This window comes from Octopus sinensis, linkage group LG7, assembly GCF_006345805.1.
Source record: "Octopus sinensis linkage group LG7, ASM634580v1, whole genome shotgun sequence".
NCBI classification, from domain to species: Eukaryota; Metazoa; Mollusca; class Cephalopoda; order Octopoda; family Octopodidae; genus Octopus; species Octopus sinensis.
In genome coordinates, this window is record NC_043003.1 from 39878190 (window position 1) to 39905660 (window position 27471).

At 38.1% G+C, this 27471-nt stretch overlaps 1 protein-coding gene across 1 annotated transcript in view; it reads left to right on the top strand.

The window, feature by feature from the left end:
• The window catches only part of LOC115213934 (dnaJ homolog subfamily C member 3), a 31226-nt gene extending 4111 nt beyond the window's left edge, over positions 1 to 27115 (top strand). The window contains exons 2-11 of the mRNA XM_029782933.2: positions 10033 to 10134; positions 12100 to 12224; positions 13504 to 13578; positions 16627 to 16770; positions 17838 to 18019; positions 19937 to 20162; positions 23148 to 23268; positions 23559 to 23691; positions 24933 to 25081; positions 25632 to 27115. Coding sequence (XP_029638793.1) covers positions 10033 to 10134; positions 12100 to 12224; positions 13504 to 13578; positions 16627 to 16770; positions 17838 to 18019; positions 19937 to 20162; positions 23148 to 23268; positions 23559 to 23691; positions 24933 to 25081; positions 25632 to 25774 — 1400 coding nt within the window. The 3' untranslated portion in view covers positions 25775 to 27115. The remainder of the gene's footprint in view (positions 1 to 10032; positions 10135 to 12099; positions 12225 to 13503; positions 13579 to 16626; positions 16771 to 17837; positions 18020 to 19936; positions 20163 to 23147; positions 23269 to 23558; positions 23692 to 24932; positions 25082 to 25631) is intronic.
• The last annotated feature ends 356 nt before the right edge of the window (positions 27116 to 27471 follow it).

Consider the following 27471-nt stretch of genomic DNA (forward strand, 5'->3'; position numbering starts at 1 on the left):
CCCAACCTGAGCAATCTCTGTCTCACCCACAACTGATGCAGACTCCTCTACAGGCTCTTGATCCTTAGGTCGAACAAAAACATCTTCACCTTCCATAACAATAAGCCAGTAACATACATTGCTGTTGCTGACACTGTAAGACTGTCTGTAATGTAACAACATCGTTAGTGAACACAACTCAAAACTGCAAAATCGACCTATCACATCTTGTCACATGTACATGTAATCAGCCAATAGCGTAGCTGATGGACTCTTTGAGACACAATCACAACAGACAAAAACAAACGTATGAATTTTGTTGGCAGACCCAATTTTAGCGGAAACTAGCTGGTCCACTAATGGTTTCCAAAGTTTGTGAAAATGCTAATCTGCGAAACTAAAAAGTTAGCTTCGCTAATTAGCTGTTAGCAGATTAGCGGAACCATGCCCACCACTGGTGAGAGGTTTAAATAATGAGTTACCGTAGGTTCTCTTCATAGGCAGAGAAATGAGGATGATTTGTTTTGTGAATAACTTTCAGCAAACTATGAAACATGTGAAGGCAATTCGTTTTTATACAACATTAATACCTTCAGGTAAATGGCCCTGCTTGATCTGTAGAAAAGGTGTTGGTAGAAATTCCATAAGATGTATCCAGTGTAAGCTATGGACACATAAAAGGTGCAGTAATATCAAAGCAAGGCTAACTGGGAAGATAGTTTTTGTGTGGAAAATGCTCAGGAGCAATAAACACTGAAAATGTGCAGAAAACAGCTTCCGTCATATTCCAAGGGGTAAAAAAGTACAAGTAGTTGAGAGCTTCCGTTACCTTAGTGACCAAGTCAGTAGCGGGGTGGATGCTCTGAAAGTATAGCTGCCAGAATAAGAATAGCCTGAGCAAAGTTCATATAGCTCTTACCTCTCCTGGTGACAAAGGGCCTCTCACTCAGAATAAAAGGTAGTCTATTACGCATGTGTAATAGTCTTGCTACATGGCAGTGAAACATGGGCCATGACTGCTGAGGATATGCGTAAACTTGCAAGGAATGAAGGCAGTATGCTCCGCTGGATGTGTAATGTCAGTGTGCATGCATGACAAAGTGTAAGTGCCCTGACAGAAAAGTTGGACATAAGAAGCATCAGATGTGGTGTGCAAGAGAGATGACTATGCTAGTATGGTCATGTGTTGTGTATGATGTGGACAGCTGTGTGAAAAAGTGTCACACCCTAGCAGTAGAGGGAACCTGTGGAAGAGGTAGACCCAAGAAGACCTAGGATGTGGTGGTGAAGCATGACCTTTGAACATTGGGCCTCACTGAAGTGATGACAACTGACTGAGATCTTTGGAGATATGCTATGCTTAAGAAGACCCAGTAAGTCAAGTAAGACCGTAACTGGGGCCTATGCCAGTGCAGCATAACCAGCCCATTTAAGAATACCCTTCGATCATTGGCCAATAAACTGCGCTTGCGAAGACCTGTTGAGGCAAGTGAATTGTTGTTGTGGCTGATGACAGTACTGCCTGATTGGCACCCATGCCAGTGAACGTTAAAAGCACCATTCGAGTGTGATCGTTGCCAGTGCACCCGACTGACTCTCATACCGGTGGCATGTAAAAAGTACTATTCAAGTTTGGTCGATGCCAGTACCACCTGACTGGCCCTTGTGCCGGTGTCATGTAAAAAGCACCCACTACACTCTTGGAGTGGTTGGCATGTTAAGAAGGGCACCCAGCTGTAAAAACTTTGCAAGATCAGATTGGAGCCTGGTACAGCCTTCTGGCTTGCCAGCCCTCAGTCAAACCGTTCAACCCGTGCCAGCATGGAAAGCAGACGCTAAACGATGATGATGTTGATGAAATATACATATATGTATATATATTCTTTTACTTTCTTTCTTTTACTTGTTTCAGTCATTTGACTGTGGCCATGCTGGAGCACCGCCTTTAATCGAGCAACTCGACCCGGGAATTATTCTTTTGTAAGCCCAGTACTTATTCTATCGGTCTCTTTTGCCGAACCGCTAAGTTACGGGGACATAAACACACCAGCATCGGTTGTCAAGCAATGCTAGGGGGACAAACACATATATATATACATATATACGACGGGCTTCTTTCAGTTTCCGTCTACCAAATCCACTCACAAGGCTTTGGTCGGCCCGAGGCTATAGTAGAAGACACTTGCCCAAGGTGCCATGCAGTGGGACTGAACCCGGAACCATGTGGTTGGTAAACAAGCTACTTACCACACAGCCACTCCTATATCTACAGGATATAATCGATTATTTGGTAAAAGTTTTGTTAAAAAGCATCCATTTTTCTAGAAGTTATGAGGCAACAAAATCGGTGGGGTATTAAACTTCAGTGATGCCTCTTTTCAATAAAAGTTAATGGATTTACGATTAACGAAGTTAACTTTTTGATTAACAGAGTTGATTTCAGAGGAATTTGAACTCAGAATGAATGTAAAGGTATCATGTTAATTATGTTGACTTGAACATAACGCATTAGAATTAATGTTAACAATGAGCCAACTGCAATCTGTAATTTGAAAATAATTTTTGTCTTTTTTCCTCCACTCTGACTAGCCTTCTCACAGGGAAATAAATAAATCTCATTATTTTTGTTAAAGTCAACCACATGCATATCAACAAGATTAAACTCTCAGCTACCTTCATTAACCACAGCAAAGTCCAGACCTTGTAGTAGTGAGGTGGTTTGTGCGCCTCAATGGTCCTGAGAGCCATGTCAGCAGAACACAAGCTTTTTACGGGAGCCTAACATGATGGACATGTCAAAGGATAAAGGCCAGACTGATATGGACTGCCTCTTCCCAGAGGTAAAAAAGGGTTTGCATAGAGCCAACATTCCTACCTAGGAAAAGTAAAGTTACAGAAGCATTGATGACAATATCAAAACCAACAAGAACTGTGAGAACAAGAGAAACATTTGGCATGGTACAGCAAAAACCAAAAGGTAGAGCTGAACTGAAAAAGCAGAGATAAAACTAGAAAGAAGCAGAAAAGACAGCCCAAAGTTGAGAAAAGTGCTAAGAAGTTGTCAATGACTTACTCTCCACAGGGACTGAAAGGCTTATGTATCATTACTAACTTTCCAAGGTCTGGCCTAATCTTTTCATTTTAAGTATCTCACTAACCAGCTTCTCCTACTTATATTAATTCAAACAATTTACACCTTACCACACAGACCATTCTTACCACTGCATATCCAAACATAATAAAGCTATCTTTCACTGCTTTCTATCAAATAAAACCTCCATCTTCAATTAAGGCAATCCTAAGTAGAAAAAGAACAGTAAAAGGCTGCTATTACTACCAAATTATCAAAATCATGTTTACTAGTCTAGTTAACTGACTCCAATCTGGGGAAATTCCTATTCAATAACAGTAAACTCTGAAATCCCAGGAAACTAGTGATGGCTTGTTCTAGCAACAGGTAATCAATCTGAGAGTGAAATAAGTGCATTTGTTGTGAGAAGTGTTGAATCTAATGTCCTGAAGGTACATCAATTTGCTTGACTCCTTCTTACTCAACAAAACCATTTTATTCACCTTCAACACTAAAGAGAATTATATCTTGTTTTTTTTTTTTGCATGATGTACTATGGGCCATTATGAAGAAATTCGACATGGAGCATAAGTTGACTCACACCATCCAACAGCTTTACAACAAGGCATCATGTGTAGTACTCACACAAGACACATTGGGGCTGCTTTTATACTGGAAACAGAAGGGCATCAGAGTTGCCTCCTTTCCCCTCATTGTCTTCAATGCCTTTTTTGAAAAGATTTTGAGTAATACTCTTGAAGACCACATGGGCAAGGTCAGTATTGGAGTGAGACACATCAAAAACCCTAAAATTTGCAGACGATATTGATGGATCAACAGGAAAGAAGGATCAATCAGTCACCTTCGTAGAGCCTTCATCAAGTTTGAAATGAAAATCAATGCTAAACTAAACTCATGATAAATGCTAACAGTGTCATCCCAACATGCAATTTTGTTCAGGAACAGAGATGAGAGATAGCACAGCGGCTTGAATATCTAAGGGAAGATCTCTAATAATGAAGGGTCAAAACCAGGACTCTTCCAAGAGCTGTACAATGACTGCACTAAACAAACTCAGGCCAGTATGGAGAAATAAAAACATCACCATCAAAAAAAATAGACTTTTTCAGACTTCTGAAATGCATTGGTGTTCTCTATCATCCTGTTTGCATGCAAGACACTGACCCTTACTGCAGAGATACAGACAAAGATACAGGTACTGAAAATGTGATGCTACTCCAACATTTCAGGTATATCAGCCTGGAACCACATCACAAACAAGCAAATCTCTGAAACTAAATCATCCAGTAATCATTGGCTCTCATGAAGACTTACTCAGAATGTTGAAGTACAGAAAACTGAGGAGGTCTAGACATGTAACGAGGTATAGTGGCTTTGCAGAACCAATTCTTTTGGAAACTGTGGAGGAAAAAGAAGAGGTAGACAGGAAAAGACGGACGACACTGACAAATGGACAAGCTGTGGCATATGGAGAAACACTGGCATACAGCATGTCATAATGGTACCCCCTGCAACTCCATCATGAGTTGAAGCTCAAGCAGGCAACAATACCTCTTCCTTTGCCTTTTATCATTCTCATGGTCTGAAATAGATTGTATTCAGTCAGTGTGCCATTTTATGAGAGGTTGCATCTCAACCTTACATGAATTTGGTGAGACAGCTGCATTTCCATTTTACAGACAAAATGGTGAGCAGATTACTTGGCATTGTAATTTCTTCTCAACATGGATTTTGTGAGAGGCCAACATCCTCATCCGATCAACTGAACTGACTTGTATTATTATATTTTAACAACATGAAATTAGTTAAAAAATAAGCATATGTTAAAGAAGTTGAAGGCTGCATTCCTAGTTCAGAAAGTTGCAGATGATCTCTGATAGCATTTACATTGTTGTTTCATTCTTTCTTTCTTTATTTTTTTGTGATACAGCCATTGCGTAAGTTAGAGGGAGGGCAGCTTGTTAATAAATGCATTTTAATAAAGCAAAAAGAGCAAGAAAAGAAAAGAATGGTGTGTGTGTATCACATCATCATTTAACCATCTATTTTCCATGCTGGTATAGGTTGGACAGTTTGACAGGGTCTCTATCAAGCTCCGGTGTCAGCTTCAGTATGGTTTCTATGGATGTCCTTCCTAACACCAACCACTTTATAGCATGTACTGAGTGCTAGGAGAAGGAAAACGAAAATGTCCCCTTAACTAAGTGGGGCGGGAGATGGTTGAACACATGATGCTGTGGGGCTATATATATACACAAGGTAGTATCAGAAAGTTCTTGGACTAGTTCTATAGTGTGCCAACAGATGGCAGCACACTGTTGCGTGCGCAGTGAGAGCTAGCAGTGACCTTCATGAAGCAGTGTGTCAATTGACGCCGCTGTGTTTACTTCGCCAGTTGTGAAATTTGTGTTTTTGTGATTACATGTATGCTGCAGTCTGCAATTTTGTCATAGACAGGAAGTTGGAACAAAGAGCCAATGTGAAATTTTGGGTTAAACTTGGGAAGTCTGCTACAGAGACATAGAGCACTCTCTGGCAAGCTTATGGTGATGAGGCGATGGGTCATACACAATGTTTCAAGTGGCACAGTATGTATGTATGTATATATATATATGTATCACTATATAGAATGTATGTGTGCATATATATATATATATATATATATATATATATATATATATATATATATATATAATATATATATATATATATGTATGTATGTGTGTGCATATATATATATATATATATATATATATATGTATCACTATATAGTATGTATGTGTGTGCATATATATATATATATATATATATTATATATATATATATGTATCACTATATAGTATGTAAGTGTGTGCATATATATATATACATACATATGTATGAGGTGGTATGGAAAAGTTCTTGGACTAGCTATGTTTAATGAAAAAGAACCGATTTACCTAAGCTTTAGCATCATCTCCTTTGAAATAGTCACCCTGCACAGCTATATATCAGTTCCAGCATTCCTACCACTTTTGGAATCCAGCCTGGAAGTTGTTTTCCATAAGCAAGTCAAAGACCTTCTGCAATTCACTCTGGATCTCAACAACGATGTTAAAATGGCGACCTTTGTACTGCCTTTCCATTTTGCAGGTGCTAAATCTGGTGAGTAGGGTGGATGCAGAAGCAGTACTGTGTTGTTTTTGACAAGAAACTCATGAGTGAGGAGAGCTCGGTGAAGAATCCAATTCTTCGTGCTCCACAGATCTGGTCACTTTCACCGAATGTCCTCCTTTAAATTCTTCAAAACATCACAGCAGAACTCATGATTGACAGTCTGGCCCTAGGGGATGAATTCTTGATGCACAATAAAGGTGTAGGAGTGGCTGTGTGGTAAGTAGCTTGCTTACGAATCACATGCAAGTGCTTTCAACTATAGCCTCAGGCCGACCAAAGCCTTGTGAGTGAATTTGGTAGACAGAAACTGTATATATATATATATATATATTTTTTACTACCCACAAGGGGCTAAACACAGTGGGGACAAACAAGGACAGACAAATGAATTAAGTCGATTATATCGACCCCAGTGCGTAACTGGTACTTAATTTATCGACCCCGAAAGGATGAAAGGCAAAGTCGACCTTGGCGGAATTTGAACTCGGAACGTAACGACAGACGAAATACAGCTACGAATTTCGCCCGGCGTGCTAACGTTTCTGCCAGCTCGTATATATATATATATATATATATATATATATATATGTATGTATGTATGTGTGTATATGTTTGTGTGTCTGTGTTTGTCCCCCCCAACATCGCTTGGCAACCGATGCTGGTGTGTTTACGCCCCCGTAACAAAAGGGACCGATAGTATAAGTACTAGGCTTACAAAGAATAAATCCTGGGGTTGATTTGCTTGACTAAAGGCGATGCTCCAGCATGGCCACAGTCAAATGACTGAAACAAGTAAAAGAGTTAAAAGACTAATACTGCTAATGTCGAAAGAAACAATGAGCTTGCTTTTAATTGAGCTGTGGCTCCATCATGCCTTTTTGGCCGTTGTCGAGATGAAGAGCTCTTCCATTGTGACGACTGCTGCTTCATCTCAGGGAGGCATACCTACCTGTAGACCCAACTCTCGTGACCGGTCATGATCCTTGACATGAAGGATGGGTCATCAGCAGCACACTGATGGAGACTTTGACAGACTTCAATGCAATGTTCTTTCTGTTCAGTGGTCAGCAGGTGGAGTACAAACATGGCAAAAACATGCCGCATGTTCAATTCAGACATTAGGATGATACATATATATATATATACACACACATACATACTACATAGTGATACATATATATATACAGAGGTGGGCACCGTTAGGATCAATAAAATAAAGTAACAGTCAAGTACTGTGCTTGATGTCTAAACTCTACTCCCTTTGCTTTTGCTACGAATCATCATCATCATCATCATCATCATTGTTGGACAAAATGCTTAGCAGCATTTCATTGGTCTTTATGTTCTGACTTTCAGATTCCATTGAAGTCAACTTTGTTTATCATCCGTTTGATGGGATCAATAAAATAAGTACCAGTTGCACACTGGGGTCAATGTAACCAACTTATACTCTTCCCTGAAACTGCTGACCTTGTACCAAAATTTGAAATCATTATTAATCCTTTTGGGGGTCGATAAATGAAGTACCAGTGAAACATTGGGGTGGGGAGGTGATGTAATCAACTTAATCCCCTTCCCCAAGCTGTCCTTGTGGCAAAAACTTGAAATCATTATCATTATTGTTATTATTGGAAATATGCTGTACGTGAGAAGACCAGGCAGGACAAGTGAGCCCAGCCCACTTATGCATGCCTTTCCTCCCTTGGACACAAAGACCTGTTGAGGCAAGTGAAGTCGATATAGAACCTCATCCGACGACAGGCACCCATGTCAACCCCCTTTGCTTGCGAAGACATGTTGGGGCAAGCGAAATCGAAATCGAATTGAACCAGCCAGGACCCCTGCTCTGGTGGTACGTAAAAAGCACTATCCAACTCGTGGCCGATGCCAGCGCCGCCTCGACTGGCTTCCGTGCCGGTGGCACGTAAAATGCACCAATCCGACCGTGGCCGTTGCCAGCCTCGCCTGGCACCTTGCAGGTGGCACGTAAAAAGCACCCACTACACTCACGGAGTGGTTGGCGTTAGGAAGGGCATCCAGCTGTAGAAACATTGCCAGATAAGACTGGAGCCTGGTGCAGCCTTCTGGCTTCCCAGATCCCTGGTCGAACCGTCCAACCCATGCTAGCATGGAGAACGGACGTTAAACGATGATGATGATGATGATGATTATTATTACCTCTGCCTTAGTAAAGGCAGGGGTATTGTTTCCAGTCATGTCTGTTTGTTTATTTGTCCATGGACAAGATATCTCAAGAACCGTTGGATGGATTTGGATGAAACTTTCAGGGGTATTTGGCCTCATGACTGGCACAAACCGATTAGATTTTGGGATTGATCTGTTACTGGACAAGGATTCTGGATTATTTTTCTGTAATTTTTACTTAATTTTTGAAAGCAGTCGGGTTCATTTTTAGTATTCTTGTTTATGAGAGCAGTTGTTTATTTCAGATATTCTCTGAGTGCTCTTGTTGTTGTTGTTATTATTATTATTATACGTGACTACACATTTCTGTTTTAATGGTATGTGTAGCAATGTTATTGGTGGTGACTGTTGACTAATGGAAGTGGATAGATTTGTCGGTTGCCTCTGAATGTGACATCTGTCACTTTCATATGTGACCATCAGTCTAGCTGCATGCATTGTTGAATTTCAGTCACTGCCAACAGCATTGCTACATGTGCCATTTCAACAGAAATGTGTAAAGTCACGTGGTAGTCTCGTAATAGTACTAACTATCATGAAATGATAGTCACCACATTCTCACCACCACCACCATTACCAACCTCAATTGTGTCATTATTAGATTATTTGCTTATTTCTTTCTATTATAACAGTATGAGTGTGTGAGTGAGAATGAGAGAGAGAGATCAATAGCATACTGAAAGAGAAAAAAAAGCAGTAGAGATCAATACATAGTGAGAAACAGAGACAGTAAAAAGTAGACTACACAGATATACATTGTATTTGTCTCAGGCCTTTCATTGATCACTGGTCTTTATAGCCTTTTTATTCTGTCTGTATGTCTCCTCTCTCTCTCTCTCTCCTTAAATGCCATCTGCTCTTTTCAGACATTCTCTGTCAATGACCAGATGATTACATTTATTCTTTCACTATCTCTTTGTCACTCCTTCTCTTTCTTTTCCTTCCCTACTTTTCTGCCTACTTCACTTTTCTTTTTTTTTACAGACTTTCTCTCCTTGCCATGCTTTTCTCATACTTCTCATTGTCTCACCCTCCCTTCCTCTTCCTTGACCACACTACCCTCATTCTCTCCTCCCCCCACCCTAATTTCAAGATCTTTCCCTATTTCTCACTTGTCTCTATTAACCTTCTCCTTATCTTGCTGTCCCTTCTTGCTGTCCTTCACCTTGTTTAATCCGCACCCACCTCTTTCTCATTCACTCCCACCTCATTACATGCACTCTCTTCTTTTACATCCCTCACATGATCACCTCTCTCCCCTTATCCTACACCCCTTTCCTTTTGTTTCTGATTTCTCTTTTTCTCTCCAATTATCAAGTTATTACCTACTCCTTCCCACACTCCTTCTCACACTCATATCCCTCTCATATCCCTCTCTATTATATATTCTTCACCTGGTTTCCTCCTTCTTACCTTCTCCACTTCAGTCAGAAACTAGAAATGGCCTGAAGGAAAGGCCCAGAAATAGCTTATATCCCTCTGCACACTGTTCAGTTTTGACTCTGTTAATCCATTCCCTAGAAACATGATTCTAATTGCCCATTTCATGACATATTTGATGTCTGCTATTGTCTTACATTTTCTGTTTTTTATCTTTACAGGTGCTTTAGGTGATAATGTGGAAGAACATCTAGAAATGGGTAAAACCCTTCTGGCACAGGGGAAACTAACTGATGCCTTATCACACTATCATGCTGCAGTAGGTATGTATTTGTGTGTGTGTTTGTGTGAAGGTGCATAGCTTAGTGGTTAGGGTGTTGGACTCATGATTGTAAACTTGTGGTTTCGATTCCTAGACCAGGCGACACATTGTGTTCTTGAACAAAACACTTCATTTCAATTTGCTCAAGTTCACTCAACTGGCTAAAATGAGTAATCCTGCAATGGATGGGTGTCCCATTCAGGTGGGAAATATATACGCCATGAAACTGGCCCTTATGAGTTGGTATAACTTGAGAAGATAACTTTACCTTATATATATATATATATATATATACACACACACATATAGTTATTAAAGTTTTTACAGGAAGAGAAGTGACAGTAACTTTGAAGTCTGTGTTATCTCTCCAAATCCTTCATCATATTGCTGATGAAGGCTATATTTATATTCTTTTTTTTGTTTCAGTCATTAGACTGTGGCCATGCTGGAGCACTGCTAGTATACCAAAAACTTTGAAGTCACTGTAGCTCTTCTTGTAAAAGTTTGATAAACATGTACGCTTCTAAAAAGTATTGACTAGTTGAGTAATTTTACATTTTAATGTTGAATTGTTTATATAACTTGACATTGAAACAAACATCAATATATATGTGTGTATATCATCATCATCATTTAACATTCATTTCCATGCTGGCATGGGTTGGATGGTTTGACAGGAGCTGGCCAACCGGAGGACTGTCCAGGCTCCAGTTGTCTCTTTTGGCATAGTTTCTATGGCTGGATGCCCTTGCTAATGCCAACTACTATACAGTGTGTACTGGGCGCTTTTTTTATGTGCCACCAGCATGAGTGCACTGTCACATGGCACTGGCATGAGTGCGTTTTACATGGCACCAACATGAGTACATTTTACATGGTAAGTCAGAAATGGAGAGTCAGTTTGAGCAATCTAATTTCTAAATGTGGCGCTTTCAGGCCTATAGTAGGAAAAGACCAGGCCATGTTTCATTCATCCATTTCTGATGATTGCTGGATTTGCCTCTCCATTTGTCATGAAACCTTTTGGTAATTTGGCTATCATGATACTATAATATTTTGTGTGTGCGTTTACACATGAAAAGGAAAATGTACTTCATACATAAAGTAAAATATTTCTATGTTTAGAAGCTGAAGCGTCTTGGATCATTACTTTGCGTTTCATGTTACCAGTTATTCAGATTATTGATGAAGGGAAGCAGCTTGACATTATACAAGTGAAAATATTTGTAAACACATCATAATATGATTATTCAATGAGATTGATCAGCTGCCAAAAATACCATTAGAAAATGTAACCTATATATGTCTATTCAGTTGTCATATGTAGAATATGTGATCTAATCGTTTATTTGCTTGCAAAAGCAAAATATTTTCATGTCTTCTGTAAAACACAAAGGCAAGGAAAGCAACTAATGCTAATGTAGTTTAAGTTTTAATGAAAAACTGTATGTGTTTTCCTCTTTCTTGCAGATCTATTTTTTTTAAAGAATAAGCTATTTTGCTAATTGATAGTTGGAATTTTTGCCGAATTCTACTTCATGCATGCCATATAATTCCTCATGACTTTTCTATTTTTTGGAATTTTCAGAAAATTTTTGCAAATTTGTATTCTACACATGAGAATTTACATGACTTATGGAAAAAGAAATTAAAAAAAATTTTTTTTAATTTATTTCAAAAAAAAATTTTGGTTAACCTCGGCAGAATTTGAACTCAGAACGTAATGGCAGATGAAATACCGCTAAGCATTTCGTGTGGCGTGCTAATGTTTCTACCGCCGTTTATTGCTTTCTTTTTAGGGTGATTTTAATTTTTAACAATTATTTTTCCAAAGTAGCATGGAAATATGGATGTAATAAAAGTAGACCTTTTCACTGATGTTAAAAAGAAAAAGAAAAGTGGGGTGGAAATGGTTTTATTCTATAGCTTTTTACCACTAAATATATATATTTTTTTCTGTTTCCAGAGGGTGACCCATCCAACTATTTAACTTATTACAAAAGAGCTACAGTGTTCTTAGCATTGGGTAAATCTCGGTCTGCTCAACCAGACTTGGATAGAGTTTTGGAACTGAAACCAAATTTTAATGCTGTAAGTTGTTTATTTTAACATTTGGCTTGCATAATTCACTCATTGTGTTCTTGATATTTTGTTTGATGTTGTCAATGTACATGGCATGGTAGGAGATGGAATAAACAATGATAATAATTCTTTCTACTATAGGGACAGAGGCTGAAATTTGGTGGGATGGGGCTAGTCAATTACATCGACTCTAGTACTTGATTGGTGCTTAATTTAATGACCCCGAAAGAATGAAAAGCAAAGTTGACCATGGCAGAATTTGAACTCGGAGCATAAAGTTGGAAGAAATGCTACTAAGCATCTTGTCCAGTGTGGTAACAATTCTGCCAGCTTAATAATAATAATAATAATAATAATAATAATGGTTTCAAATTTTGCCACAAGGGCAGCTATTTTGGCAGTGGGGATAAGTCGATCACATCAACCCCAGTACTCAACTGGTACTCATTTTATCAATCCCAAAAGGATGAAAAGCAAAGTCGACCCTGGTGGAATTTGAACTCAGAATGTAGTGATGGGTGAAATACCACTAAGCATTTCGTCTAGTGTGCTAACAATTCTGCTGGCTCGCCGCCCTATTAATAATAATAGTAATAGTAATAATAATAATATTAATAGTAATAATAATAATAGTAATAGTAATAATAATAATATTAATAGTAATAATAATAATAGTAATAGTAATAATAATAATAATGGTTTCAAATTTCGGCACAAGACCAGCAGTTTTTGAAGGGAGACGGGGAGAGGGAAGTTGATTACTTTGACTCCAGTGCTCGACTGGTGCTTATTTCATCAACTCTGAAAGGATGAAAGGCAAAGTCAACCTCGGTGGAATTTGAACTCAGAATGTAAAGCTGAATGAAATCCTGCTCAGCATTTGTCCGGCATGCTAATGATTCTTCCAACTTGCTGCCTTAACAAAAATAATAACAAAATGAATAATGGTTTCAATATTGGCAGAAGCCCAGCAATTTTAAGGGAAGCCGGTTAGTCGATTACAGAACTCAGTTCTTGACTGGTACTTCATTTTTAACGACCCTGAAAAGATGGAAGGTAAAATTGACTTTGATTGGATTTGAACTCAGGACATAAGAAATAAGAGCAATAAGAAATACCTCTTTACACTCATGTATTTTGTACAGCAGCAAGAGAAGTTCATTTCTTATATCTGTATTGTCTTCATTACATATTTTACATTATATATTACATTATTCATCTTTTCCTTTATTAATTCCCTTTACTCCCCTTTCAAATTCTTTTCATTATTGCTTTCCTCCCCTTGTAGGCTCGTATGCAGCGAGGTAATGTCCTACTAAAACAGGGACAGTTAGATGAAGCAAAGGATGACTATACGACTGTGGTAAGTATTACATTCTTTATTTGTGTGTTTATTTGTAATAAACTACCAGTAGTAGTTAATTATAGTGAGATCTGCTGACACACACTTCATGTACCAATCTTTGACAATGCCTTTACTGTTTCATGTCAGATTTATAGCTTGTAGAAAGTTGGTTGAACTATGAGATGTGATTCACAGATTCAGTATTCCAAAAGCATCATGTTTCCACCTGATTGAACACCACATTATACCCTCTAAAATGCAATGATTTCTCATTCAAGATGACTTATGGCAGTCTTGGCCTTTTGCAATTTTCTTCATTGAGTGTTCCTATATAGTTGTTTTTTAGTTCCAGATCAACTCTGATTCAACAGACTTATTACCAAAAGCATTCCATTACGTCTTTTATTTAGATACATTAGGACTACATTAGCTGATGTATCCTTCCCTTCTTCAGATAGTAGGTTGTGATTTTTAGGGAGATTTTGCTGCTATTTCTAGCTGGTCAAGCGAGCTTGTAGAGGTTTTCCTGGTGGTAAATACACTAAAGTTGGTAAATGTGAGCTTGGTTGGTGCACAAGAGTTATTGCTCCTTTTCACTTACTATTGATGTACCTTCCAATTGATGTACAGTGTTTAGAATTAATGGATCTTTTCCCTTTCAACGGCAGATTGAGAAATTAATTTTTTGTAACTAAACACTTTCAAACTTCCAACACTGGTAGAATGTGTCCTATAAAACATCTTTTGCTCTTAGTGTTGTTGAGAAAATTTTCTATTTTCAAAGTTATTTCATGTTAAATTTTTTGTATTTAGGTAATTTCAACCAATCAGTGACGTGTATACAGCTGAATAAAATTACTGCCATTGTTTATCAACAACAACTATCGGCAGTGTATATTTTGTTTGTTACTGTTATTTATGACATCGTTAGTGCGTTTGTACTAGTTTTAGGGTTTTAGGGTTAGGGTTGGGGTTATGGAAAAAAGTGAAAAAAATGAAAATATTGGAGGGGGAGGGGGACAAAAAAGTCTTTCTGAAAATAATAGCTGAAAAAAAGGAAATAGAAAACTAAAAGCAGTAGAAATGCACGAACGATTATGGTGGTGCCATGAAGTAAACATGCTTCAGATACACTTGTTTATTCATACAAACCTAACTGAGATGAAATATGTCATAAATAACAGTGACAAACGAAATATACATAGCTGGAAGTTGTTGTTGACAAACAACAGCAGTAATTTTATTCAGCTGGATACACATCATTGATTGGTTGAAATTACTGAAATACAACAACTTTAACACGAAATAACTTCGAAAATAGAAAATTTTCTCAATAACACTAAGAGTAAAAGATGTTTTATATGACACATTCTACTAGTGTCGGAAGTTTGAAAGTTACAAAATATTAATTTCTCGATTTGCTAATTGAAAGGGAAAAGATCTGAATTAATGAGGCTGCATTTTAAAAATAATGTTATAGTAGTGTTCTAGTGTGATTGAGATGTATCTAGATGTCTGAAGATGATTGAACATGTATTTTCTGGCAAGGGCTGTGAGCTTGTTGCAGCCACAAACTGGCTCCTCATATATCCAGGAAGTCTTTCATTATGAGTATTTTGGTTTCATTGTGTAAGTGACCTGTGTGCAGCTTGTGATGATGTAATATGCAGCAATTTGTACCCTGGGTAAGTTGTAGTTGATATTTTAATACAGATTAACTCAGATTTACCAAAAGTTAAGTTTAGTTAATTTTTTGGCTCAAAAAGCAAGGCCATGTAGGGGGACATGGAGTTATGTACAGAGTGGTGTTCATGCAAAGAGTTCAGGCCATTTCTGGTCAAGAGAGACTTTGAACCGAGCGGTCGTTGGCATCTTCACTATCTCGTCCGGCAGCTTATTCCATGGATCCGCAACCCGGACGGAAAAAGCCCCTCTCCTTCAATTGAGATGAAATCGTTGCAGATAGAGCTTTTCGGAGTAACCCCACAGCCGACGCTCTGGAGCAGGAGTGAAGAACAACTCTTTCGAGAGGTTACACTTTTTGCTTAAAGGCATTGTAGCTATGAACATCCAGTACTTTTTCAGTTACTGGACAATTTTATCCAATGTTCCCTTGTTTTGTTTTAAGATAATATTCTGGGCCTGGGATTTGAGGGAGACTTGGGTGCAGAGCAAGTTATCATGTGGAGTTCCCCTACTTTGGCTCATGTTTGGGTATGTGTTGTGAGTTGTAGTGTGTGTCAGTGTGGGTATGTTGTGTTATGCAGTGTAGTTTTTGTTCGTGTAAGTTATAGCATGTTGGTATGGGTATATGGTGTTGTCAGGTGTAGCAAGTCAGTCTCTTTTACTCTTTTACTTGTTTCAGTCATTTGACTGTGGCCATGTTGGAGCACCGCCTTTTAGTCAAGCAAATCGACCGCAAGACTTATTCTTTGTAAGCCTAGTACTTATTCTGTTGGTCTCTTTTGCCGAACTGCTAAGTTACGGAGACGTAAACACACCAAGCGATGTTGGGGGGACAAACACAGACACACAAACATATACACACACACATGTATATATATATATAAACATATATACGACGAACTTCTTTCAGTTTCCGTCGACCAAATCCACTCAGAAGGCTTTGGTCGACCCTAAGCTATAGAAGACACTTGCCCAAGGTGCCACGCAATGGGACTGAACCCAGAACCATGTGGTTCATAAGCAAGCTACTTACCACACAGGCACTCCTGGGAGTAGGCATATTTGGCAGGTAATGTGTTGGAGTCAAGAGACTCATGAGAGATGGAGTATGAGTGTTGGTATTGGGTGGAAGTGTGATTATATTTGCATAGAGTTTTGTTTGAACTTCTTTGTTTCCACTCCCTTCATCTGATTGTTGAAGGTAATTAACGATGTTGTTTGATTAAAATCACCCTTGATATAAAACTGACTTTAGGTGTTTCGGTGAACATCATTTTGTAGATCCCTGTGTTGTCTGTAAACCCCATTTTAGAAAAGTATGGGATCCACAGGCTTTCCTGTATATGTCTTTAATCTCCTTTTTATGTTTGTTTCGTATAGTTGAAATTTGACCCCAATCACAGCCAAGCCCAGAAACAATTAGACTTGATTGACCCCCTAAAAGCAGAGATATCTGAAGCAAAAGCCAGATACAAGAGCGGTGACCATCAGGCAGCCATAGATCACTTAACAAAAGCCATTGAGGTTAGTGATTTTATTTTTTTCACATCTTGGTTGTTGTCCTTATTAAATCATCTCTTTTCAGTTTCATGTTTTTGTTTTATTTTATACTCGATATTTGAATTTATTATTTTGTGTTTATTTTATATATATATATATATATATATATATATACTTACATACATACACACACATATATATATATATATATATATAGTCAGTAATTCATATATCTGAAAAGAAGCATACTCTAAAACATTTGAGTAGTAATATATTTTTAGGAAATTGATTCTTAAGATCATTCTCTGACTGGTCATGACTATCAGCTTCCTATATATATATATATATTAAAATTAAAATGAGGGTGAACAATTCTTAGTGGTTAAGACCATAGCGGATCTTCTAGCATAAGGGTTTCCACAGTGGTAAAATTCCCTCTTATATATATATATATATAAATTGTTTTTGAGTTTATGTAATTTCTTTTAGTTTTTGATACATCCAAAGTAGTTTATGTATCGTGAACTTCTCTAATTTTCCATAATGTTAAATTTCCAAGCAGTATATCTTCTTACCTTGATACAGGTAAGAGACAATCTTGGCAGGATTCAAACTTAAGGCTAGGAACATCCCATATCTGAGTTATAGTTTGTTCCTTTTAATGAAGCTAGTGATAGATTCGAAAAATGTAAAAAGCTAATTGCAACTTCATGTGATTTGAGGTTCTGAACATATTGTCAACAAGTATGGACAGCACGATTGTTGTTCACTGTAATGACTTCACCTGTGAGAATTTAAATCCTTATATAAAATTTGGGCCCTCAGGATGTCTGTGGCCCAGAGTTATGGTACACTGGTATCATGAATTGTCATCTCTTCAATATAAAATATAGTTTGTTATCGGACCAATCACATTAAGTAAAGCTTTGAGTTTGGTGTAATTAGATGTGATTTGAACTTCAGAACTGTAAGATTTAATCTTGTTGCCAGTATGTATAGATTGCAGTTAGAATACAGATTTTGTGTTTTTTATTTATTTTTTTTTTTAAATTTTACATCTTGATCATGCTATAACCCTTCACCTGTTGCAGGTTTGTCCATGGAGCCCAGAACTGAAGGAGATTCGGTCTGAATGCTACATTGCTCTAGGCGATTTGTTAAAAGCAATCCACGACATCCGTCCAACTACGAAATTACGCAATGATAATACAGCTGCCTTTTTGAAACTCAGTCTTTTACATTATCAATTGGGGGAAGCAGATGACTCTCTCAGGTGAGTTGTCAGAATGTAGTTGCTCCCTTCTGGATCCTTCATACATCTATATATTTAGCATTTGTGCTCAACAAGACCTACCCACCACAACACAACTGAGATCCTAAAACCAAGGTGTCATGTAAAAAGCATTGGTGTGGGTACTGGTGCCATATAAAAAGCCCTGATGGTGGTACCATGTCAAAAGCACTCATTACACTCTGTAAAGTGGTTGGCATTAGGAAGGGCATCCAGCTGTAGAAACCTAGCCTAAATAGACTATGGAACCTGGTGCAGCCCCTGGCCTTGCCAGTTCCTATCAAGCCATCCAACCCATGCCTGCATGGAAAACAAACATTAATAATGATGATGATGATTATGTTTGCTTGTGTGTATGTGTGAATTACTCTTAGTTAGGTGGGAGTTATCCTATAGATATGTGAGCATCATTAAACTTAAAGGGCTCGACTGGTGGAGAAGATTCTGTAAATGAACAAAGAAACAGGCTTGATAAAAGGTGCCTCAGCAGCTGTAGAGGAAGAACATGCTTGTTCTTTTCGTGATTCACTAACCAGTCCCAAAGTTTGGCTTGCACTATATATGAGTCCACCATGGTTTCCATATGAAGAGGCACTGACTGCTGTCATCTCATAACTCTATGAAAATAATAAAAGCCAAACATCCATAAAGCCTGTCTGCAAGGAAAAAGTTTACAGTTAATTAAGTCTTTGTGTGTGTGTGTTGCTGTTTTCCATATAGCTATAGATGCTTGCGGTTATCTTGAAGCAAATTTTTTTTTTGCATTCTGTTCAGTACACAACTCTTTAGTTAGACTGAAACCAAATGTTAGTTAAGCAAATTCATCATTGTTTAACGTCTGTTTTCCATGCTAGTATGGGTTGGACGATTTGACTGAGGACTGGTGAACCAGATGGCTGCACCAGGCTCCAATCTGATCTGGCAGAGTTTCTACAGCTGGATATCCTTCCTAATGCCAACCACTCCGAGAGTGTAGTGGGTGCTTTTACATGCCACCGGCTCGAGGACCAGTCAGGCAGTACTGGCAATGGCCACGCTCAAGTGGTGTTTTTTACGGGCGACCTACATAGGAGCCAGTCCAGCGGCACTGGCAATGACCTTGCTTGAATGTTGTTTTTCCCATGCCACCAGCACAAGTGCTAGTAAGGCGATGTTGGTAATGCAAGTAAGGTGGGCAAGCAATTGTGCATAATACATAGAGCTGGATTAAGGTTTGAGCTTGCCCAATAAATGGTTAAAAGCCATTTTGCAGTAATTGTTCCTAACCATTTGTGACTTGACATACCCCTGACCTGTGTAAGACTACATGGGTATAAGCTTAGATATTTTGAGATCCTTTTTTTCTATTGTGCACCACAGCAAGGCACCCCTCTTTGCTCAGTTTGTTCAACCAGCCAAAAACATGTTCTATGACCTTTTTCTTCACATTTGAATGGATTAGTGACCAGAAATTAATCCAACCAACGATAAAAACAATCACCTCAACATATAAACCATTTCATTCATGCTAGCAAAGAAAAATTAATGTAAATCTGCAAAAACAAAAATTTTGTTTTATCATTTTCACTCTTTCTTTTTCTCATACCCCATCTCTCTCCACTCTATCTTTCTCTCTTCCTGTCTTTCTCCCATCTCTTTCTGTTCCCCTCTTTTTCTCTCTTCCCCTCTTTCTTTTTCTTTCTCTCTCCTTCCCTCTTTCCGTCTAAGATATATTCTTTGCTGTTTTCAAATTCCAAATAGAGTTACTCATAAGAAATAGTAAAACTGATTTGCAAAACTGACTTTGAAAAAATTATATTTTATTTTGTTTATCTATTTCTGTTGTTATCTTCTGGTTTTATTTTCTGCTCTTAATTTCTGTCAGTAATTCCTGACATTAATTCCTGCCATTCATTTCAGTCAAATCCGTGAATGCTTAAAGTTAGACCCTGATCATAAAGACTGCTTCCAGCATTATAAGAAGGTGAAGAAATTGGTAAAACTTATTAATGCAGCACAAGAACAAGCAAACTCACAATCTTATGAAGAATGTATCCAAAAAGCTAATCAAATTCTTGAAATGGAGAATAAAAATCAACAATTTATTCTAAAGGGCAAGTCCTTCCTTTGTCATTGTAATTCCAAAGTAAGTGACTTTTTTCTGTTTTTTGCATTCTTGTTTGACATTTTTGTTTTTTTTTCATCAATTCCTTGCATTTCTATTTCACCTCTACTTACCTTCTTTCTCTTTTAGTCTCATTTGGTGTGTATGTGTGTGTGTGTGTATAATATACATATATAAAGGGTAAAGATTTCCTTCTGTCATGACTGACCATGGGATTACACTGCGCGAGAAGACCCGGCAGGACAAGTGAGTCCACAACCCGTGGCCTTCTACATGGGATGGAGCCAGCCTACGTATGCATACCTTCCCTTCTTGGGACACAAAACTCTACTTGTGAAGACGTGTTGAGGCAAGTGAGGATCAGAATGGAAATTGCGGATGTGCTACCAGTGCCGGTGGCATGTCGAAACTCTGCTTGTGAAGACCCATTGAGGCAAGTGAGGATCAGAATCGAAATCGATCAATGGAAATTGCAGATGTGTTACCAGTGCCGGTGGCATGTAAGAGAACTTTCCGTTTCGCGACCATTGCCAGCACTGCCCCGTTTCGTGTCCGTTGCCAGCCTCGCCTGGCCCTCGTGCCGGTGGCACATAAAAAGCACCATCCGTTCGTGGCCGTTTTCCAGCTCTGTCTGGCACCAGTGCGGGTGGCACGTAAAAAGCACCCACTACACTCACGGAGTGGTTGGCGTTAGGAAGGGCATCCAGCCGTAGAAACACTGCCAGATTTGACTGGGCCTGATGAAGCCTTCTGGCTTCACAGACCCCAGTAGAACCGTCCAACCCATGCTAGCATGGAAAACGGACGCTAAATGATGATGATGATGATGATGATGAGTTCCCCTCAGAGGTACAAGTCCAGGCAAGGTTGTTTATGGAAGATCAGGAGTTGCCCATGCATACCAGCCTGCACTCTCTATGCCACTGATGTTATCCAAGGGAAAGGCAAAGGCTGATACAGCTTGGCACCAGTGACTTCGCAACTCATTTCTATAGCTGAGTGAACTGGAGCAACATGGAATAAAGTGTCTTGCTCAAGAACACAACATACAGCTCAGTCTGGGAATCAAACTCACCACTTCATGATTGCGAGCCCAACACTCTAACCACTGAGCCATGCACCTTCAGTGTACATACATACATATATATATATATAAACACACACACAATGTACATATATACAACATGCACATGTACAAATATACATACACACACGTATATGTGTGTGTATATATATATATATATATATATATATATATTGGAAGGTTTGGAGATGATGTACAGGTATTATATATTAGAGAAATGAGGTACTAGAAGATCGGATGGTTATATTTACAGATATTTATTTGTATATTCCATTTTTTATATATATATCATATCACTTAGATCATTAGAAAGCACTAATGATCTAAGTGATATGATATATATATAAAAAATGGAATATACAAATAAATATCTGTAAATATAAACCATCCGATCTTCTGAGTACCTCATTTCTTCTAATATATATATATATATATATATATATAATATATATATATATATATATATTCACACACACATATATGTACACATACACAAATCAAATAAGAAGGGATTAAAAATCCAAGCTGATTCCACAATCTGCACTTTCGCAAATGTTGGCTAACACAGTGTATATAAGTAGATTGTTTACCTTAAAGAAAATTGCTCATACAAAGTGAAAGGTCTAATAAATTGTAGGATGTGATTCGAGGGAGGTTTGGCTGATATTTCTAGCAGGTTGAGTCACCATACAGAGGCTGATTATGGGAATCTAAGCTCTCAAGAGTCAAGTGCATAAATTCTCATTACAGGAATTAAAGATTAAAGGTTACTGCTCAAAATATTAGTCTCTTATTCCATGTCATGTAAATGACATGCTTTGCTTCAATATCTGTTGTTTAAATATTGTCATTGTAACCTTTTCACATTTAACTCTGTAGCATTCAGATTACTCTGTCAAATGTAATGCTTATTTATGCACATTGTTTGGAATTAATAATATAATATCTGATAGCTTCAAAATTTCGATGAGATGATTGCATGCTTTTTAAAATGACATTGTAGAGTAGGTGTGAGAGATCAGATCTATTTGGTTTGTGTATAAAACAGGTAGAATATTTGGACTGGATATGGTCAGTTTAAATGCTAAAAGGTTAAACTAGCCATATCTGGCCCAAATATTCTACTGGGTTGTCCGGAAAGTTCGTGCCAATTTATAGTAGCTTACCTTTCATCTTATTTTAGAATATGGTTGAGTCCATAAAATAGGATTTGACTACACCTCCATTTAGAGCACAGTTTAAGCTATCTTTTCATGGAGGAAGGTTTATGTTCCTATAACCTGTGTTAATTCTGTAACCCTTTAAAATGGAAGATAAGAAAGTTCATTTTCGGCACTTGATGCTTTGGGAACCAGACAAAAATTGCTGCAGCTCGGCTGGGATATGTTACCCCACCCTCCATATTCACCAGATATTGCTCCTTCAGATTTCCACTTATTCAGGTCTCTGCAGAATAGTCTTAATGGTAAAAATTTCAATTCCATGGATGACGTAAAAAGATACCTTGATGAATTCTTTGCCATGAAACCACCTCAATTCTGGGAAGAGGGTATTTTCAAATTAAAGGGAAGATGGAGACACATTATGCAACATAATGGTTCATATTTGGTTGATTAAAAATGTAATGGCAAGTATTTATTGAATGTTTTCTTTCCTTTAAAAATTGGCACAAACTTTCCGGACAACCCAAAACTTGTTTTATGTTCAGATCTGGCCTCTTCCATCTAGCCTACAATGTCATTTTAAAAGTAAACAGTCACATCATGCAAGATAATGCATGATGAATTCAAAATGATGTGAATACATAAGCATTACATTTCACTGAATAATATGAATGCTAAAGGGGTTGTTAAAGGTTAACCATTGATTAGTTGTAATGTGAAACACTTTCATATAAATATTTTCTTTTTATTTTAACAAAGGCTGGCTTTGAAAAAGAGGCAATCAAGAAGTGTAGTGAAGTTCTCACAATAGACTCCAACAATGTGGATGCTTATTGCGACCGAGCTGAAGCTTATATTAAAGCCACCCAGTACAACGACGGTAAGTGGTTTGATCATCAGTGAAGGCTGCAAACAGCTGAGGTGTATAAGAGGAAATTGTTTGTTGTATGACTGAGTGTCCATTGTAAGGTCTAGAACAGGCATGGCCATTTTTTTTTTTTTGCGTATGAAGGGGAAGGGGGTTGATCTAATTGACTGGCCCCCTCCCCAAACATTTTGGCCTTGTGCCTAGAGTAGGAAAAGATATTGTCTACACTCATTTTCGTTACATTTTGTCCTTCATTGTAATTCCATATCACAACTTAGTTCCTTTTTTCCATTCCTCTATAGCGGTTAACGATTACCAACAAGCACAGAATATCGACTCAGAATCACATAGAGTCCAAGAAGGTCTGGAGAAAGCTAAAAAAATTCTTAAGCAATCAAAAAGAAGAGATTATTATAAAATCCTTGGTGTACGAAGGTTGGTTTCATTCTCTTTCTCTCTCTCTCTTCCACTTTGTCTCCTGCCCACTCTCTCTTTTCCTCTTCTCTCTCTCATCTTCTCTCTGTTTTTATATATAAACTTCTGTAGCTACAATACAGACAATACAAATTGCATATAGGATATATGCAATTTGTATTGTCTGTACTGTAGCTAAAGAAGTTTATATACCCTTCTGTAAGCTTTTGAATAAGTCAAAATGTAGATGTTAGATTTTGTATATGCTGTTGTGCATCAACAGATCATAATGAAGATGAAGAAATGTCTATGGCTTTTGTATAGGTTGTCATGTATTTAACACTTTAGCATTCAGATTTGCTTGTCAAATCAAATGCTTACTTATTCTCATTATTTTGAATTAATCATGCATTATCTTGTAGCTTCAAGAATTTGATGGTATGTTTGTTATATTTTTAGAATGACATTGTAGGGTAGGTGTGAGAGATTGAACCTGATCAGTTTTAACATAAAACAGAATATTTGGGCAGGATATGGCTAGATTAAATGCTAAAAGGTTGAAACGCATCTATAGGAATTTATATTGCCTAGAATGTGTACATACTTTATAGATATGCATAAGCATTGGCTCTATAGCTGTGTGTCACATGTAGTCAGTGAAGACTTGTATTTAATAACTATATGCATTTGTGCATATTGTAATATACTGTAGGACTGTATATGACTTTAATCTATGGAGATTTATATAGCAGATGCTGCAGGATCAGTGTTTAGTCGTTAGAGCATTGGGCTCACAATCATGAGGTAGTGAGTTTGATTCCCGGAACGGGCAGTGTGTTGTGCTCTTGAGCAAGACACTTTATTTCACATTGCTCCAGTCCACTCAGCTGTAGAAATGAGTTGCAATGTCACTGGTACCAAGCTGTATCAGTCTTTGCCTTTCCCTTGGATGACATTGATGGCTTGGAGAGGGAGAGGCTGGTATGCAGAGGTGACTGGTGGTCTTCCATAAACAACCTTGCCCAAACTTGTACCTTGGAGGGGAACTTTCTAGGTGCAATCCCATGGTCATTCATGACCGAAGGGGGCCTTTACTCAATATTTGGAGATTTACATAACTTGTACTGTAGTTATAAGTGTTTGTATAACTTGTAGTCTGTTATATGTTGATTTTCATAGGCTTTAATGTTACATAGTTTATGCTGCCTTAAATTTATGTAAGGATTTGTACAATCTCTATGTTATGATAATATTTTTGCCAGGAATGCAGACAAACGTACGATACTAAGGGCATACAGAAAGCTGGCTGTGAAATGGCACCCTGATAAATATGATAATGAAGAGGACAAAAAGAATGCACAGCAACACTTCATTGATATTGCTGCTGCCAAAGAGGTTTTGACCAATCCTGGTGAGTGTTTGGTGACGGCACTAAGAATGTTTAAATGCTCATGTAGATTCACACTCACATCCACTCCCCAGCAATCTCTCGCCTCACAAGACATTTTCTCTCTTGCTCTCTCTCTCTCTCTTTCTCACTTTCTTTCTTTACCACATTCACCATATAAAGTGAGATCACTACCCAAAGTTACGGGGAAGTAAACACACCAGCATCGGTTGTCAAGCGATGTTGGGGGGACAAACACAGACACATAAACATATATATATATATATATATATATATATATATATATATACACATATACATATATACGACAGGTTTCTTTCAGTTTCCTTTTACCAAATCTGCTCACAAGGCTTTGGTCAGCCCAAGGTGCGTCACAGTGGGACTGAGCCTGGAACCATGTGGTTCATAAGCAAGCTACTTACCACACAGCCACTTCTACACCTTATATGTAAAATACTACAATTAGCAAGCATTTTTGGCGGCACAGTGCCAGCTTGTGTATTAATATTTAAAGTGACTCATAATTTCTCCCTGTCTTTTCTTTTTTTTACAGAGAAGCGTCAAAAGTTTGATCACGGTGAAGATCCATTGGATCCGGAAAATCAGAACGAACATGGTGGCGGACCTTTCTGGCATCAGGGTTTCAATCCCTTTGAAAGTGGAGGAGGTTTTCAGTTCAAATTCCACTTCAACTGAAAACAAAACAAAAAAAAATGGAGAGAAAAAACAAACAAAACAAAACAAAAAAAACACCTTCCCATAAAAGAAAGAGAAATGACTTCTCTCTTCCTCCTCTTTCTACCCCCTCTTTTTTTAAAGATTTTTTTTTTTTTACATACATTTTTTTGTACTGCTACACCTTTGCCTACCCTAACCTCACTCCTTCCACACGTACTCACACACTTTGACCTCTGATACCATTCCACATTCACCATCTTACCTTTCTCTCTCTCTCTCTGTAACTATCTATCTAACGTGTGGGTAGTAGTAGGAGGGTGAGATAAATGATAGTGGTGATGGTGGTGTTGATGGACATGTAGAGGACAAAGGCGGTTGTGGCGGTGGTGGTCGTAGGTGGAGTTTGATTGGTTAAGGTGATGGACATTGTGATACTGTGTGATGTGATGTGGTGGAGGTGGCATTCTGGAGCAGTGGTGGTGGTGGTGGAGTTGTAGGGTATGGCCACGCCCATCCCACCACACACATACACATGCCCATACAGACGCACACTCTCACATGCATACACACAAACATACAAAAAGCGGACATCTTGATAAACTGTTGGTTGTAAATAAAATATAATAATAATAAAAAGAAACTATGTATTGATGGTGATGATGATGATGATAGGGTGGTGGTTGGCAGGGGTGATGGTGATGGTGATGATGGTTAGGATGGGGATAGGAGTGGCGGTGGTGGTGGTGGAGTTTACATTGATAATGATGAGATGTTTCATCATATATTTCAGAGGTGAATATTTTGATTGAAGTAAATATTCTGTTTGTGTTTGTAATTGCGTGTGTTGCATTATTGTGTGTGCTTGTGTATGTGATTTTGGTGTACCTGTGTGTGTGTGTGTGTGTGTGTGTGTGTGTGTGCGCGCGCGTGTTTGGAATACTCTGTGTGTGTGTGTGATGCTGTACACAAGTTTGTGAGAATCACAAACACATACTGAATTTGTGATTCTGTGCATACATAATTGTATTGGTGTGTCTGTGTATGTATGTGTGTGTGTCAGTTGTTTTTCTATATCCCTTTTTCTCTCTTTCATATAACCCCCTGCACACACACACACACACTGTATTTGTGGCCCTACACTCACCACCCTCCTTATTGATCTCTATTACCATCATCATCGGGGATGCATAATCTAATAGAAACTGCAGCCTGTTACCCTCATATCACACTCTACTGTTTTAGAAAAACAAAAAGAATGTAATCGTGAATACTCCTGAATAGACAGGATGATCACAGCTGGAATGTCTTATGATAAAAGATCTGCCCAATCTGGGCTGAACGACATCATCACAAACCTTTCAAAGGACTTTTGTTATATTTCTAATTTCTTAATTTAAAAAAAAAAAATATTTTTGTTATTTTTTATTCTAAAAGTACCCCTCTTTTCTGTCACTCTTCATCATCGATTTTGGTTACATGGCCTGCTAGAAGTAGTAGCCAGGTCACACTCAAATCGCACCATTGTGTTTCATGAAGAAAGATTCTTTGGACAATGTAGTCCCTGACATACAAAAAAAAAAGATGGGATGGTCATGGTTAGAACTCCTTTGATCATAGGTCTGTTCAGTCAGGGCTGACCTTGGACTGAGCAACAATTATGACACATGACTTTTGTTCAAACTGATCTTGATCTCCTCTTTCTCATCCTCATCCAC